The sequence below is a fragment of the Fundulus heteroclitus genome, chromosome 8 (assembly GCF_011125445.2).
Source record: "Fundulus heteroclitus isolate FHET01 chromosome 8, MU-UCD_Fhet_4.1, whole genome shotgun sequence".
Lineage (NCBI taxonomy): Eukaryota > Metazoa > Chordata > Actinopteri > Cyprinodontiformes > Fundulidae > Fundulus > Fundulus heteroclitus.
Window position 1 is genome coordinate 21,703,050 of NC_046368.1, and position 15,883 is coordinate 21,718,932.

At 42.0% G+C, this 15,883-nt stretch overlaps 1 protein-coding gene across 1 annotated transcript in view; it reads left to right on the plus strand.

Moving 5' to 3' along the window:
• col27a1a (collagen, type XXVII, alpha 1a) overlaps window positions 1-15,883 on the plus strand; it is a 90,156-nt gene that overhangs the window by 28,283 nt on the left and 45,990 nt on the right. Inside the window, exons 6-10 of the mRNA XM_012867999.3 lie at window positions 1,491-1,544; window positions 1,632-1,685; window positions 10,723-10,767; window positions 14,935-14,988; window positions 15,377-15,421. Of these exons, the coding sequence (XP_012723453.2) occupies window positions 1,491-1,544; window positions 1,632-1,685; window positions 10,723-10,767; window positions 14,935-14,988; window positions 15,377-15,421 (252 nt within the window). The remainder of the gene's footprint in view (window positions 1-1,490; window positions 1,545-1,631; window positions 1,686-10,722; window positions 10,768-14,934; window positions 14,989-15,376; window positions 15,422-15,883) is intronic.

Sequence of the window (15,883 nt, forward strand, 5' to 3'; positions counted from 1 at the left end):
TGTGGATCATCAATAAAAAGGGCAAGGTCTTGGATACAAGAAGCAAAACATGGGTCAAACTGAGCGAAGAAGTTCGCCATCCAGTGGAGTTTGACGTAGAGCCAATGGTCAGTTTTAGCGGTTTGGGAAAAAGATTAGATGGCCTCCATCTTTTTGTATTTCCCACTGGGAGAAGACTCCATGGGCAGGCCCAGAACAAACTGGGTGTACTGGAGAGGGTCACTGGTGGGAAGGATGTCGCGGTTTCCCCCTCCCCTGGTCCTGTAACCTTCAGATCCGATCTTGGATAAGTGGAAGACAATGGATGGATGGACCTTTTCTTAACTTCACACTGTTGTATTTCAAAAGGGGGCTGCATGCTGATCCGCCACAAAAGTACAACCATCTGCTCAATATTAAACAGGCTCATTTTGTTCCTCATAAAAGGCTACGGTTCATCAGGGCATAGAGTCGCTGCCTCTTTGCGTGTCTTCTGTTGTCTTAAACCAGGATGTTGTGAGCAGATCCTGCTACCGGGAATCCGGTTTATTTGTGGCGTTGCCAGGCCCGTGAACATGTTGATTGCGAAGTAATATATCTCATGACTGCTGGGTCCGACATCTTTTAGAAGAAGAACTTTCTACTGATCACGGTTTTTCACAACTTGCGACGGTTGTTGATCTGCTGATGAGCAATATTTCCACAGAGCGTGACGCTCAAACGTCTCCAAAGGTCATAACATACACTGCTCCAACCTATCGCTAAGGCTCAGCCGAGCCTCCCCGTAGAGAAAGCTCGTTTTCAACTTTTAAAATCAACAATCACCAAGTAGCAGTGTAGAATTAGGGAAGATTTAAAATCCTCCCGGCATGAATCAGCACCCAGCTCTGCTGTTTGGCAAGCTGGCAAAGATTATGCTCCCCCTACCTGGTAAGTGTGTTGAAAGGAAGATTATGAGGTGTTTGATGTCTAGGAGGGCTCTGCAATTCTTGCCCTTTCATCATTAATAAATGAAGCAAAGTTGTAAATGCTGGCAGGCCTGAAGGGCAAAGAGAGGGAGCCAGCCCCTCGCTCAGTGTAATTTCCGATCCATAGCTTTGATGTGCTGAGACCCTGTTATTGTTACCTGCTGACAATGAAGCTTTGGGCATATGTGTGTGTGTCGGTGTGTGTGTGTGTGTGTGTGTGTGTGTGTGTCGGTGTGGGAGACTGCAGAAGCACCGCACCGACTAAGAAAAGCTTCCCTATTACTGGATGGAGGCATGACTTAGTATCTCATCAATGTTTGTTATTTTCTCCTTTACCCTGTCAGCTTTTTTACCTTTTGTTCAATTTGATGGTGTGTCCTCTACATAATCCTAATGTACACGTTTATACAGTGTGATTACGTCATTTGCCTGAATTCAGATATATATATATATATATATATATATATATATATATATATATATATATATATATATATATGCATTTTTGGGTCTATTTAATCCATGTGAAATTCTCCCTCTCAGGGGAAAAAAGGAGATCCAGGCGTTTCACCCGGACCAGCACCTAAAGGAGAGAAGGTATTGCCTCCTTTCTTTGATGGCTCCTACCATTCAGCAGAGTCCTTCTGCCCCCCCACCCAATGACGTCCTTGCGTTGTATTTCAGGGAGACTCAGGGATCGTCGGCCCAGTTGGACAGCCTGGTCAAGAAGGTCGAAAGGTAAGATCAAACAGTTCCCCGCTCCTGCTTAAATTGCCCTTAAATGACCGTTTACCGGTTTTTATAAAGAGGACCTTGAAATGCTTTGGATTCAGGCCTTTGCGTGAGTCATGTGCGTCACTTCATAATGGTTAGGTGCAAGTGCTACGTCAGGGCAACGTGTTTTTTGCTTGTAAAGATCCTTCCTTCCTTCTTGCTTCTCTCCTCTCCTTCTCCTTTTGTGCGCCTTTATTTTTTTTCGAATGTTCGCCAGATTCTGCAGAAAATAGCTCTTAGAGTTAGCACAAAGAGTTTTTTGACAAAATAAAGCGTGAGGCTGCACTTTTGGCAGACCGGGATGTAAGAAACGCAAGTTAACGATTTAAGTGTGGTTCATTAAATGAACCGCAGGTGTGGAGAAAAGTTTTTTTTTTTTTTTAGTTTGCTTTCATGCCTAGTGTGCCGCTGCCCTGTCATGGTTCTGCAAGAATCCAGTGTAGAAGTCAACCCTTAAACTGGTTTTTGCCTGTGCCTCGTAATCCTTCATCAGTGGCAACATTGCTCCTTCATTGTTTTAGCATGAGTTCTATAAGCCTTTAGGCAGGTCCACCTTGTTAAACAATAAAAGGCATTCTTGCCTCTTTAGTGATGTTGGTGAACCTTCATCTTTGCTTTGTTGCAGAAGGACAGAGGCCATAGTGATCTGATTTCTACTTGGTTGTGGAGTGAAGTGTTAAGATTTATTTACATTATGTTTTTTCTCCCGTTCGTATCAAGCTAACATTCAATTCTTATCAAGCTAACATTCAATCAGTTAACAATATAGTCAAATTTTGTGTTCCCAGTGTGGCTGCAGACGTTTGAGGAGTTGCTCTCTCAGATGAACATGCAAAAAATCTTTAAATGTCCAGAGAGTCAGACATGTGTATGCCCTTCATAACATTCAGCATATTTTACATGCTGTCCTACCACCAAGCCTGCTAATTGATCTTACTGTCATATAGGAATGTAAATGTTGGCCCTGCAGACCTTGAAAAGAACTACACCGCTCCAGTAGTCCTTCCAATTGCTTTGCTCCAGGAGGAGTCTAAATGAACCTCAAATGAAATCTGTTCATTGAAATTAGTGCAACTCGAAAATTTGCCATCCATCCCACGCTCCCCCTGTGTGTCCTGGTGATTCTTACTGTCGGGCTGCTATTTTTCCAAACAAACAGAAGCAAAAGAGGAACCGCTGCCAGTCACGTTTTGTATTCATTACAGCTGAGCCATGCAACCTTGTCAAACAAAGTCGAACCAATATTGAGTAATTGAATACAACAGGTAGCTTATGTGCATTTCAGCAGAGGTGTAAAGCACATCCGCATGTTGTACGGTTCTTCCCAGAGTCACAGCGGCCTGTATGTACAAATGCCGGGCTCCAGCAGGGTTTTTCACCTCAAGCTTAACATGTGGCTTTTGTTAAGAGCGTCCATTTCTGAGTGTGTGTGTGTGTGTGTGTGTTTGAGTGTTTCTACCTCTTTCTTTCACCCACGCTGACACACTGAGCCAGAATGGAAAAGAAATTAGGCTGGTGGAAAACATTTACAGATTCCTTTTAAGCTAGATAGGAGTCATTTGAAGGCCTATTGGAGGGTTAGCCAGTGACACATCAATCAAAGTTGAAGGTGACGGCTGATTCACATTGTTGTAAAACTCATGCAACGAGCCTTTCAAAGGTTTTACACCCCCCCGAATGTTTCCCATGTTTCTTTTTCATGTTCCAACTGCAACCTTCAGGGTATTTTATTGTAATAAACTAACACAGACTGATGCATAATTTTGGATCCCAGCATCACTGGAGGAGCTGCAGGGATCCACAGCTCGGGTAGGAACGTCTGTTGAAATGATGAAAGATCAGAGAGAAGAAAGACAATGCTTGAAAGAAAGCAACCATAAAGTAAAAGGTGGTCAGATGAGACAAAATTTAAACCTTTTAGCCCACATGCAACCTGCAACGTGTGGCTTCACATCACCCTGGAACCACCTCCCTCGCTGTGAAACATGCCAGAGGCACCATCATGCGGTTGGGATGTTTTTCTTCAGCGGGGACAGTGAAGCTGGCCAGAGACGGATGGAGATTGATGCAGAACCGGCGTAGAAGGCAATCTGTTAGATCAGGGGTGTCAAACTCATTTTGGTTGAGGGGCCGCATACAGCTTAATCTGATCTCAAGAGGGCCACACGAGTTAACTCATTGCAAGATTAAATAGAACTAATAAAAGTGGACTTGTTGTTGATTTTTATATTAAATGCATTTCACTTTTACACAATATATAATGAATAACCTCAGCGTTTTTAAGAAAAGTATGTGCAATTTCAACAATGCTTTTACTCAGTTAAACATTTACTTGTGCATTATGCATAAGAACTGATGACAGTGATTGTACAATGTTGAAAAACATTTATTCACATTTTTTGGAACTTAAAAACGCTGTCCTGCATGACAAATTACATCAAACAGATAAAAATTAAGAAATTATTTGAATTTTTCCACACCTGAAGCTTAATCTGCTAATTAAAAAGGCTGCAAAAGAACTGTGACTGGGCTGGAGGTTCACTTTCCTGCAGAGCAAGCTTTAAACCTGCAGCCAGACCTACAACAGAAAGACTCAAACCACAGCAGGCCCGTGTATTAAAGTTGCACAGATCAGAATTATTGCTTAGCATAAAGGTGAGATCATCAGGCGGGTAGAAAGACAAAGTGTGAGTAGCTCGCTCTTTGCCTGCAGCGCACACTTCACCTCGCACTCAGATGATCAGCTGAAGTGCTCTGCAGCTTCTCCTCAGTAAACCCCACAAGCAAAATATAGCTCCGACTTATCAGAGTGACATCATAGCTTGCCGTCTGGAGAGTTATTGCCGTGGCAACGCGAACAACACGCAAACACATGGGCTGACCTCATCCGAGCAGGACTCAGGTATTGGTCGGCGTCCACGTTCACGTTGACGGCGGAGGAAGCTTGTTAAATGAACCCCGAGGAGGTAACATCTTTCCACGTTAAAACGCACACAGACGCTTGCTCAGCAGAGAACAATATACAGGAACCTGCTTTAGCTCTCAGCTGAGCTCCAGTCTGCAGCCTCTGACAAGTTTCCATCCTATGACAAATGCATGAGCACAGTCTTTTAGACCTTGCTGTAATACTGTGTCCTTGTTTCTTCTGCTTCGCCGTCGACTCAGGTGGAAAGTCCCAGTGCAGCTTTTCACCGCCAAGACATTCAGGGATATACCATAAACAAGTAATAGCTTTTATAGTTATGTCATTTAAAAGGGCATCTCTCAAACTGCCTGCATAGCTTTCCTACTGTTTAACTTTGATTTCTGTGCTTTAGGAAAACAGGAAAACATAAGCTTTTCCTGTATTTTTTTTTCTCCTCCCCTTCCACCTTTTTTTTTAAGACACTCTTGTAACGCGCGCGCGCACACATCCAAATCCACACAACAGAACAGGCCCTAAATCAGCCGTGCGCTTGATGTTTCGAGCGGGAATTCAGGAATTTGGCTGTGGGTTTTTCATGGAAAACTTTAATGGAGAAAGCAGCGGCGCTTTAAAAGCTGCTATAGCCGAGGGTGATTTTACACCGCTGCTTAGGCCAAGCATGTTCCGCTCTGTACAACATTTGTTCTACTAAGCAGACCCTGAATGGCTTTTCAGTATGGCGGGCAGGGTCAGGGAGAGGGGGACATGCTCGGAGCCAAACCTCAGCTACAAGGCCGCAATACAAGCCGCACGTCTCCCCTTATGGCTGCATCCCTTCGCGTCTCCTCTTCTCCGCCACCAGAGCTGTCTCTTCTCACTTTTTGCCTGCTCATCTTTCACTAGCCTAAGCTCTTCACTCTTGAAAACTTTTAATTTAATAACAGTTCAACTTGAATATACATCAACCACATGCCGCCTTTGTTAGGCAACAGAGCGGGACGTCATTACCAGCTTCAGACTCATTGTTTTTACATCATGTGTATGTGAAGTTTACGTTTGAGGCTCCGTAAAAGAAGTCTCCGCTTCACCCAGATGATTTTTCTTTCATACAAAAAAAAAACACGAACCTCGGCGTTCCCAAAAAGATTACCCCAGAACACAAAAGGAAAAAGATTTGATCCAACGTCCCCGAAGAGGCTTGACTAACTTATCAATCATTCCCCCTTTTTTTTATGCATAGCAGGTGTTTGTACGACACTCTCTCCACAGCTCCTCAAGACCTGTTTCGAATAAAACTCCCATCATGTTTCTGCTCCCTGTTTAAACAATACGCATAGCCTCTTTTTCTCTGTCTGACATTAAATCAGGATAAATCTTTCCTGTTTTGGCTCAGTCGGGATTACCAAAATATTTCCACTTCCTATGCCAGCATGTTAGGAAAGGTTTTTTTCTTCCAATTATTCCATTACTTTTTTTTTTTTTTTTACTTTTAAAGTTTAGCATGACTTTAAATAATTTGTTGTTTTGCAACTTCATATCTCAAGTGCTTTCCTAACTAACTGATCATTTTGGGTTTTGAGTTATAAAGTCTGCGATAGACTGGCGACCTGTCCAGGGTGTACCCCGCCTCTTGTCCAATGAATCCTGGAGATAGGCACCAGCAACCCCTCACCACCCCACATGGGATAGGCGTGTTAGAAAATGGGTTGATGGATGGATGAAGTTACAAAGTCATGTAATCAGTCGTATAATATCAAAAATCTGCAATTTCAGGGAGTTTTCATTTTATTTTGCTTATCTTTTTTCTGAGTTTGGACCCATTTGTTTCAGTGTTTTAAAATGACCCTCTATTAAACTGGATCCAGTTTAGATGCTAAGGTTTTTGCACTTTTTTCTTAAAGGTATACTATGCAACCAGGGTTGATTTTCCAGCGAGGCTCCCCCAGAGGGCGAAAGTAAAAGTGCACTGTCATAAAGATGCTCAGCTGTTCTGGTTTCTCCGTCAAGCCAGGCGCGGTTGTTTTGAGCTTAGCAGACAGGCGAACGCAACGAAAAGTGGAAAAAACGGCAGTACAAACAATGACTAACACAGTGAAAGTATGAACATGCACAGAGAGAGAGAGAAACCCTACAATGTTACTTACAATCGCATCAGCAGAAACGCGAGGTCCGCGTCAGCCTTGCAGCTTTCTTTTTCTTTAAGCTCTCGCCATTCGGAAAAAGCTTGCCCGATGTTCACCCGTGTACGACTCCTCTCTCTGTCCAGAACCTTTTCCTCTTTCTTGCCTGCTCTGACATGGGCTTTCGCTGTTTTCTCGCTGGTTCCGCCATGATAACTGCACAAATATTGCCACTGCGCTAGCAACGAGCATGCCTTTCACTGGGGGCGTGTAGCAGTTCTCACCGTAAAGCAAGACCGACTCTCGCAATGCACGAGACTTCTGAGCCTGTGTGTGCTGGCCGAGGGCTCCTGCAATTGCAAGTACGGTATTTCCCCCACAGACCACCAGGGCGGCCGAGAAAACCTTTGTTCGACCTGAAATGACTCATTTAATCATCCAAAACGGTATGGAACATATTAATTAACTGAAAAATGTTGCATAGTATGCCTTTAAGTATAGGTACCGGATCGTTGTTCAAAGAATACGGTTCACACTTTGCAGCTCTTAAGTGTTTTAGATTTTGAAACAGAGCCGATCGAAGTTTCTCCCCATGCAAACAACATTCAAAAAAGTCCTTTAACACACTGCCGAGCTGGAAGCTTCCTCATAATCTTGTTTGATGAACTGTGGGAACATACAGTCCCATGTGATGCCTAGACTTTCATAATAAGAGCTGGAAACACTTGGGAGTTTGAGTCTGGAAAAGTATGGAAATTCGAAATGGAAAATTTTGCGGGAAACCTGTTTGAATCTTTCTGAAGCTATGAAACAAATGTTTGCGCCATCTGTCACTACTTGAAAAGTTTATTTATTTCAGTAACTCAATTCACAATTACACACAGAGTGATGTTTTAAAGCCTTTCTTTTGTTACATCCGACCAAAAAAAAAGAGAACCTATTCAATACCGGCTTTAGTGGAAGAAAAAAAAATGCATTTAATAGTTGCTTAAAGGTTGTAATTTTCAAAAGTTACTTTTAATCTGAAAATTGCACTGAAATTGTTGTTTCACCTCAATAAGATGGGTCTCTCCGCCCCTCAAACGTGTTCATTTTAACCCCAAATTGTCCGTTGTCAGACTGTTCGTCTGTTCCGGGCAGACATCCGCACTTATGTGTTTTACTGTACATGCAAACCCGTGCATGGAGCCAGATGACTGCTGAGGTATCTCCTGGCTTTGGGCCATACAGGGATCTTAGAGAGAGGAAATCTTAAATTAATGAAGCGTTCCGTCTGCTGAACAGCTTGTTCTCCTCCGGCGGCAGACGGTGCCCTGGATGTTATCCGTGGTATGGAGACAACATACGCTTGTACCCTGTTGAGCATCCCTACAGTTGTGTACATTAACGATGAAATTAACAGACTCTCACGTCCTACCGCAGGTAAACACGATGTGTCTTCAGTTTTCCTCTCACCAAAATGTGCTTTGCCCGTTCTGGAGCCCTCCTTGGCATTAGTGAGGAGGAGGAGGTTAGAGACACAGGCTATAGGGTGCTACCGGGGAGCTGCTGTAAATTAGAAGCGGTTTGGTGGGTTTAATCTGATTGCACACACATGCTTGTTAAACAAGTGGCACTGTAAACACACTCAGGCTGATGGGAACGGCTGCGCTCGTTAGTAAGCACGTAACGAGTGAGATAAGGATCTGAGATGACACAGTGGAGCTTTAGGGGCTCCAGTTAATGCACAGGAGCCACAGCGTGTGTTTGCATGTGTGCATATGTGTGGCCGTTTGATCTCTCAAAGCATAGCTTGGGAAAATAGGCCCTGTAAACATCTGTACCCCCGGGCGTGTGATCTAAAATTATGGGGAATAATGAGGTAGACACCACAGTATGTGCATTTACAGTGGCGGGCAACTTCCACTCAAAAAAACTGAATTATTCATTCTATAGTCCTGGATCATGAAGTGTTTATCGGGAAAACCTTCAGAAAGTGAGTGAAGAAGCACTGATCGGGGTTTTTTGCTGCCAATTTCTGATCTCAGACGTTTGTAAAGCTTTTGTTTTCCGAAAACCAGTTATACACTGCAAAAACGGATCTAAAAATAAGTAAAATGTTCTTAAAGTTAGTGTATTTATCCTTGATTTGGGCAGATAAATAAGACTATCTGCCAATGAAATTAGTATTTTTACCCCTAAAGTAAGATAATTAGACATCCTGCACTTGAAATAAGATGATGGAGATGAATTGTTCCTATTTTAAGTGCAAAAATCTTATTCCATTGGCAAATCATATTATTTACCTGCTCAAATCAAGGACAAATATACTCATTTTAAGAACATTTTACTTATTTCTAGTTCCATTTTTGCAGTGAGCAGCTTCCAGTTTGTCTTTCATCACGATAAGAATACTTAAGAACTGCATTGAAATGATTTTTTTCTAGCCTTCCTGCTCTGAGTGGTGATTAGTTATTTATCACATTTTTTTACCAGAGGTTAAGATCTCACAAAGTGAAAACAGAGCAACTTTGCAAAGCTAAAATCCGCCTGGTTCTTTTACACTGAAAGTCTGAGTCTTTTTCTCTCACACAACCTAAATGAACCGCAGACGTTTCTTAACAAGCAGGAAGGTAGATGTTGCTTTCAGGCAACTTTTCCCATATTTGCACTTTCTCCGATTTCATTTTTTAACAGTAGAGAGAGTCAATCAGTCAATCAGTATTGAATGTTTCTTCTTGGGATGTGAAGATTACCTCATTAGCATCAAATTGTACACGCGTATGCTTTGCCAGGGCTTTTGTAGAGCTTCTTTGATTAGGCACATTTTTTAAGAATGAGGGGCAGGAAATTCTTTTTTTTTTTATATGTTGGCATCCTTACAAATTAATGATGAACATTGTGTTGGTTTTTCAGATTCAAAGTTCTTATAAATGAATGTGAACTTGCTGATTTGAGCAGTTTGGGGGGGTTTCTTCTGCTCAACGCAGCTCAAGTGACAATCTTTGCCTATTCTTGTCTGGGAAGTGTGTGGATGGAAATGAATAGAAAAGCTAAGATGTAAACCTAACTGTCACCATTTCTTTTATTTGTTTGTTTTTTTTTTTGCTCTGTGTTCGACTATTCCATTGCTGGGCCTCTTCTTTAAGTGATCATTTTTTTCCCCCTAAAAGATCAGGTTATTTAATAACAGTACTGGGAGTCAGACAATGTCTTTCAGAACTGCACACAGTTTATTTACTTCCAAATATGATGCTTTGTTCATTCATCAGCAGCAGCTATTTAGAAGCATGCTTAGGCTGGCATGCTAATGCCCTGAAATGAATCTCTTGGCCAGTGAGAGTGAGCATGTAAAATATTGGCAACCTCGTTACCTCTTTCTTTTTACTGCCGCAGTCAAACGGTTTAAGTCTCTCTGAAGCATTGGTTTAGGAAAGCCAGACACCAGGAGTCTTTCCTTATTTATCACGTCTGTTTTTACTTTGTTTTTTTCTTTCTTCCCCTTTTTTCTCTGCCCTGCTCTCTCACTCTATCAAGCTGTGGTCTTGTCCCCCCACATTCTGTTTCGTTTTTTTTTTTTTTTTTCTACTCTCATTGACGGGGGTTTGTGTTGCTGAAGTAAGCAAAACTGTGGAAAAAGCCTATCGGGTTGTCTTTTGTGTTGCAGTTGCCCTGCACGCAGTCTGAGAGCCCTGATATCTGACTCAAACAGGAAGGCATTTATATCCTCAACATGCCACAAACCTGGCACCAGTACTCTGTGAGCACAGCCAGTGGAAACTCTGATCCTTTTGACAGAAGGGCAGATTAATTTCTTACATATGGCACTGTATTGGTCCGTTGGTGCTGTTAATTTTAACATGCATTGTTGTGGATAGTGCAAATTTGCCATCCCCTGGCTTGAGATCCTTCTAAGTATGTGCACGCTGTGTGCTTTATTTTATGTCTTCTATCCACACTCATCAGTTCCTAATTCTTTTTTTTTTTTTTTCTGCAGGGACAGAAAGGTTACCCCGGTCCACCAGGACTTCCTGGAGAGCCTGTATGTATCTTCCAGCAGTTTATATACATATCTTGTAAAACAATTTCACTCACATTTCCTCCATTTTACACATGCTGTGAACCTCACTGACAAAAGAAACAAAACACATTCACACGTTGTAACTCATACCCAGATTACAGTGCCATGCAAGGGTACCGATATATTTTTACATCCACAGAATCGCACGTCTTTTTATTTGGATTTTATGCGATAGACCAACATAAAGTATAGTGCCCAATTATAAAGACGAAGAAAAATAGTGCATGGCTTAGTTCGTTTTAAAAGAAAGCGTAAAAAGCATGACATGCATTTGTATTGAGTCCCCTTTACTCTGCTAATCCGAAACCAAATCAAATGCAACACAAAAGAACTCCTGCTTGCAGTTTGCCAAAAGCCATGAAGGCAACGTGCATACAGGGACACATGGTGGTATGGGGATGCTTCTCTTCAGCAGGAACGGGGAAGCAGGTCTGAGCTTATTGGGATATAGTTAAAAGTAATCCTGGAAGAACATCTGTAAGATGCTGGTGAAGATTCTCATTCATCCAGGTCATGGTCATTCCAAAAAAAAGTAAAAAACAAAGCAACTGGACTTGTTTTCCGTAGTTGAAGACGTTTCGCTTCCTCTCCAGGAAGCTTTCTCAATTCAAAAAGTCTGGAGTAATTTGGAGTACCAAGCTTTATACTAGTGTCCAAACAAAGGCCTTGTAATGGCTTAGATAACATGCAAATAAGTATTGAATGTTATCTAAGTATTGTTCGATACTTAGATAATGTTATCGAAGTATTGAACATCTTTAAGTAACCTCAAAATACTAGAGATCATGGAGGAAGGTCACCATCCAGCTGGACTTGTTGAGGCCAAAGCATATTCACATGTTCGAATGGCCCAGTCAAAGTCCTGAGCCAATTACAATGGAGAATATGTGTCCAGACTTGGAACTCGACGCTCATAGATGCCTTCTCTCCAATTTTTTGCCGGGCTTGAGCAACTTTAAAACGAACAATGGGAGAGAATTTTCCATCGCCAATGGTGCAAAAGATGGCTCTACAAAGTATTGACTCAGGGTTGCTGAACATTAATTCATGTCCACTTTTCAGATCTCTATTTGTAAAAAGAAAAGAAAAAAAGAAAAAAGAAAAAAAATCTAGGTCGATTTAGTTTTATTTATTCATAACAAGAGAAACTGTGAACATATTCAAGGGGTTTTATTACTTAAGAAATGCACCGTAAATTGAGTTATTTACCAGTGTGTCACAGATCTATCCAACATGTAGAAACTTTCATCAGTTTTGCTTTTATCTTGTCTTTCTCAGTAACGCCTAATCCCTCAGTCTTCAATTCATTCGCTAACCCCTTAGTCATCATTTAGGGTGGTTTGACCTCTAATCTAATTCGTGTGTGTGTGTTTGTGTGTGCGCGCACGTGTGTGTGTGTGCGCGTGTGTGTGTGTGTGTGTGTGTGTGTGTGTGTGTGTGTGTGTGTGTGTGTGTGTGTGTGTGTGTGTGTGTGTGTGTGTGTGTGTGTGTGCGTGCGTGCGTGCCTGCAGCGAAGCCAGATTGCATTCGTCTCTTATGAACCACGGGTGAGAACTGACATCTGGCTGTAGCACCGTGCTGCAGTGATGCTCCTTAGGATATTGGAAAGTGATGCCAGATAGAGAGAGAGAAAGAGAGAGAGAATAGAGAATCAGGAACAAGCCAACTAGGCCAGCAGTGACACATTCATGGCTCTTAAACTGCAACCTTGGAGAACGTCTCCAGATTGTCTTCGTTTCTCTCTTCCTGTTGTCGTCAGTTTGCAAACAACCATAATTGTGATTATAGATCATTTGCAGTGCAACCTTCCTCTTATTGCTCACCTTTTTTTTACTCATATTTGATTTTTTTTTGTTTCTCTGCGTGAGTGCAATGAGAGCATCATGTTTCTCGTTAGCGTAGACAAAACCTTTATTTAATCCAGCGAGCCTCCATCTACAGGATGACATCATCATCATCATCATCGTCTTAGGGAGTTCCCGCTCCGCTCTCGTTATGAAGAATCAGCACTTCTTCTCTCCCACCAATGTCTCCTGCATGTGTCCGCCCTCAGACACCCCCCGGTTTCCCACAGATCCGCTGCTGCCGCCGACGACGCCGATGACGATAACTGCGGTGGTCTGCAGTTTGACTCACCGTAGCACCAGTGTGTGACTAACAGGCACAGCTTTTGGCATTGTGTGCTCCACAGAGCAGCTGGTGCTCATGTCGTTTTGCTGACTTTCTTACTGTAATATGCCTCTGCCTGTGGTCAGAGCACCCCCCAACACCACCACCACCCTCTGCTGGCTAGTTAAAGATCTAAACCCACCCTTGGCCAAAGCCTTGTCCCCTTCTAACTAGCAGCATTATGCGCTATATTTATCCAGGAGAGGGAATGGCAAGTAGTGAGCGTGGGCTGCGTCAAAGGAAGTCATACACGGATACACGGTGCTCTGTGAAATTTGGACACAACCTGCTTTGTGTGTGTGTGTGTGTGTGTGTGTTTGTTATGCTTTCCAGAAGCTACATAAACACGCATAACCTCCTAATCAGCATCTACGGGTTCTGCTCAGAAAACATTTGGGCGAGTGGGGGAGAAAGACACAGTTGTCATCAAAGTCAATGTCTGTAATGTGTTTTTAAGCACTTCCATAAGTCATTATGACACACAATGACATGGTTTTACTGAACTACCTATCCACTATCCTAAACCTGCGCGATAATTCAGCGAAAAGTTTGGGAGTTATTCAAATTGTTGGTGTAATATATCGTAGGTTTTATTCTACTTAAACTTCTTGCAGAAATGAACAGCAGGATTTCATTTCCCTAAACCTTGTTTTAAATTGCAACCCACAATGAGTCGGTCCGAGGCTGTATGGAGCCCAAAGCGGCTTGATCTGCGAGACTTTACAACACCAACCAGCTAATATTTTAAATGTCTATGTCGCAAATGGCCTGGTAGGACCGTAGATTTAGTCAAAGCAAAACTTTGATTTCTTTTAGTACATCCCTCCCTGGATAGAAAAAATATGAATTCTTCAGACTGATTTTAGCAAGTTATGTAACTGAACCTTTTATGGGCATTAATGTACTTTTAAGCTAACTTTAACTTCATCACATCATCCATGCCGAAACACTTATGCATCACACATCCAACATAATCATTAGTTACGACTAGAAAGTAATGTCATGTCAACAATACCAGTTTTAACCAATTCTGATTTCTCTTCAACACCTTCTGGATAAATAGAAAAATTACCTCTTGAAAATAAAATGCTTTTAGGGAAATAAAACAATGAAAAAAATCTCAGCTAGAAAGCCGTTTATCTCTGTAGCACTAGAAATTTACATATGCACTCATATATATATTCAGGTCGTGGGACAAAGGTATATACAGTATATATAAATAAACCCCAACTAAAAACAATAAAGGCGTGTGGGGTGTAAAAAATACCTTCATCCAACATGATGTCCGAGAGGCAAAAACTCAGATTGTCTGGTATGTGTTAGATTTGAACACAGAAGCACTAAGAGACCTTTTTACTGAGAAGAATGATTTATTATTTATACAAGGAATAGAGGTTATATCACTCTGTGCATTCAATATAGCAGTCTTTGTTTCACAGTTAAAAATGGTTTCTTTGTTATTCCAGAGAAAGTCTAAATTAGAGTTGAGATTTTAAACTGAAATACTGAAAATAGCCACCTTTGAGCTTTTTCTACCCAATAACAACTTTAACGCTGAAAGATTGCCATTGTAAGTCCTACCTGGCTGTCTAAAGAGCAATTGCTGACTGGAAATATACAAAAAAAAAGTGTGGATCTTCCTTTTCTGATCCATTGGTCACTGATCAGGGGTATTGAAGTGTAAAATCATCCAAAGCCCCAGACGAGACTTGGCCAGTTCAACAAAGAAAGCATTTTAAAGTTTTACTTTGCACAATTTCCACTGATGCGTCACTCATGTCATGCATTTAATTCGGATCTGCAAACATCAGCGTACACCCCCCCCCCTTTCCCAAATATTTGTACATTTCACTTGCATTTGATGAATACAAAGCCCGATTGAAGTCTTAGGTGTTTGTGGTAACGTCGTTCCTGCTTTTCTTTCTGTCCCTGCCACTTCTTTTCCTTTCTGCCCACCAGGGAGAACAGGGTCCGGTCGGGAGCCCAGGTGCCAAAGGTTATCCTGGCAGGCAGGTGCAGTAAATCCTCTGCTGTGACTGGTACAGTTGTGGTCAGGGCCGTAGAAAAGCCAGAGGGGAATTAGGTTACGCTGATCAGATGACTTGGAATAAAATGTCTTAGAAAATACTGAGCAGGTTGCCGCCGCAAGTCACAGAATCTGCCTCAGTTCAACATTAATAGTCACAGTCTCTTTACTCGGATGCTCAACTATAGTACCTATTAAATAATAGTAGTTGTGTTTTTATATAGTATGATCTAAAGTAAATGCTTTAACTAAGATTTCAGTTCATGTGTGTCTAGAATGAGACTTGAGAGGGCAGACAGAGGCTTGTTCTCTTCACGTATAGCGTAGGGAATAAAATCAAGGTTTAAAACGTCATTCGTTCGCTTCACTTTTCAGGGTTTACCGGGACCTATTGGACCAAAAGGGCTGAAAGGCATGCGGGTAAGGGCTTTAGCTGTTAAAGTTAGATGTTACCTGACAAAAATGTATAAAAATGGTGCTTCAGCATAATTTGTCGACGTGATTATCTGCAAGGTTTCCAACCTGACAGCTCACTGACACTTCTCTCTCCACAGTATTTGTAGAAGAGAGCTGTAAATCTTTGTTTAAGCACACCAAAAGTTTCTGTGTTGTTGTTTTTTTTTTAGTAGATTTAGGGCCTCACACTACTAGTCCTTTATGCTGTAAATGCTCTGCTGCATGAAAGCATGCCTGTGTCGCTCAGAAGAAACAACATCCACATGTATGCACGCATGCATGCATGCATGAAAAGAATGTGTGTTACTCGGTGCTCCTGCACACATAAACATATTCTCACTCGCCCATCAAGTATGCGCCACTATTAATAGTAAGCTGAAATTGCACTGCCCTCACATGTGGTGTAAACACTGCGGTCCCTCATGC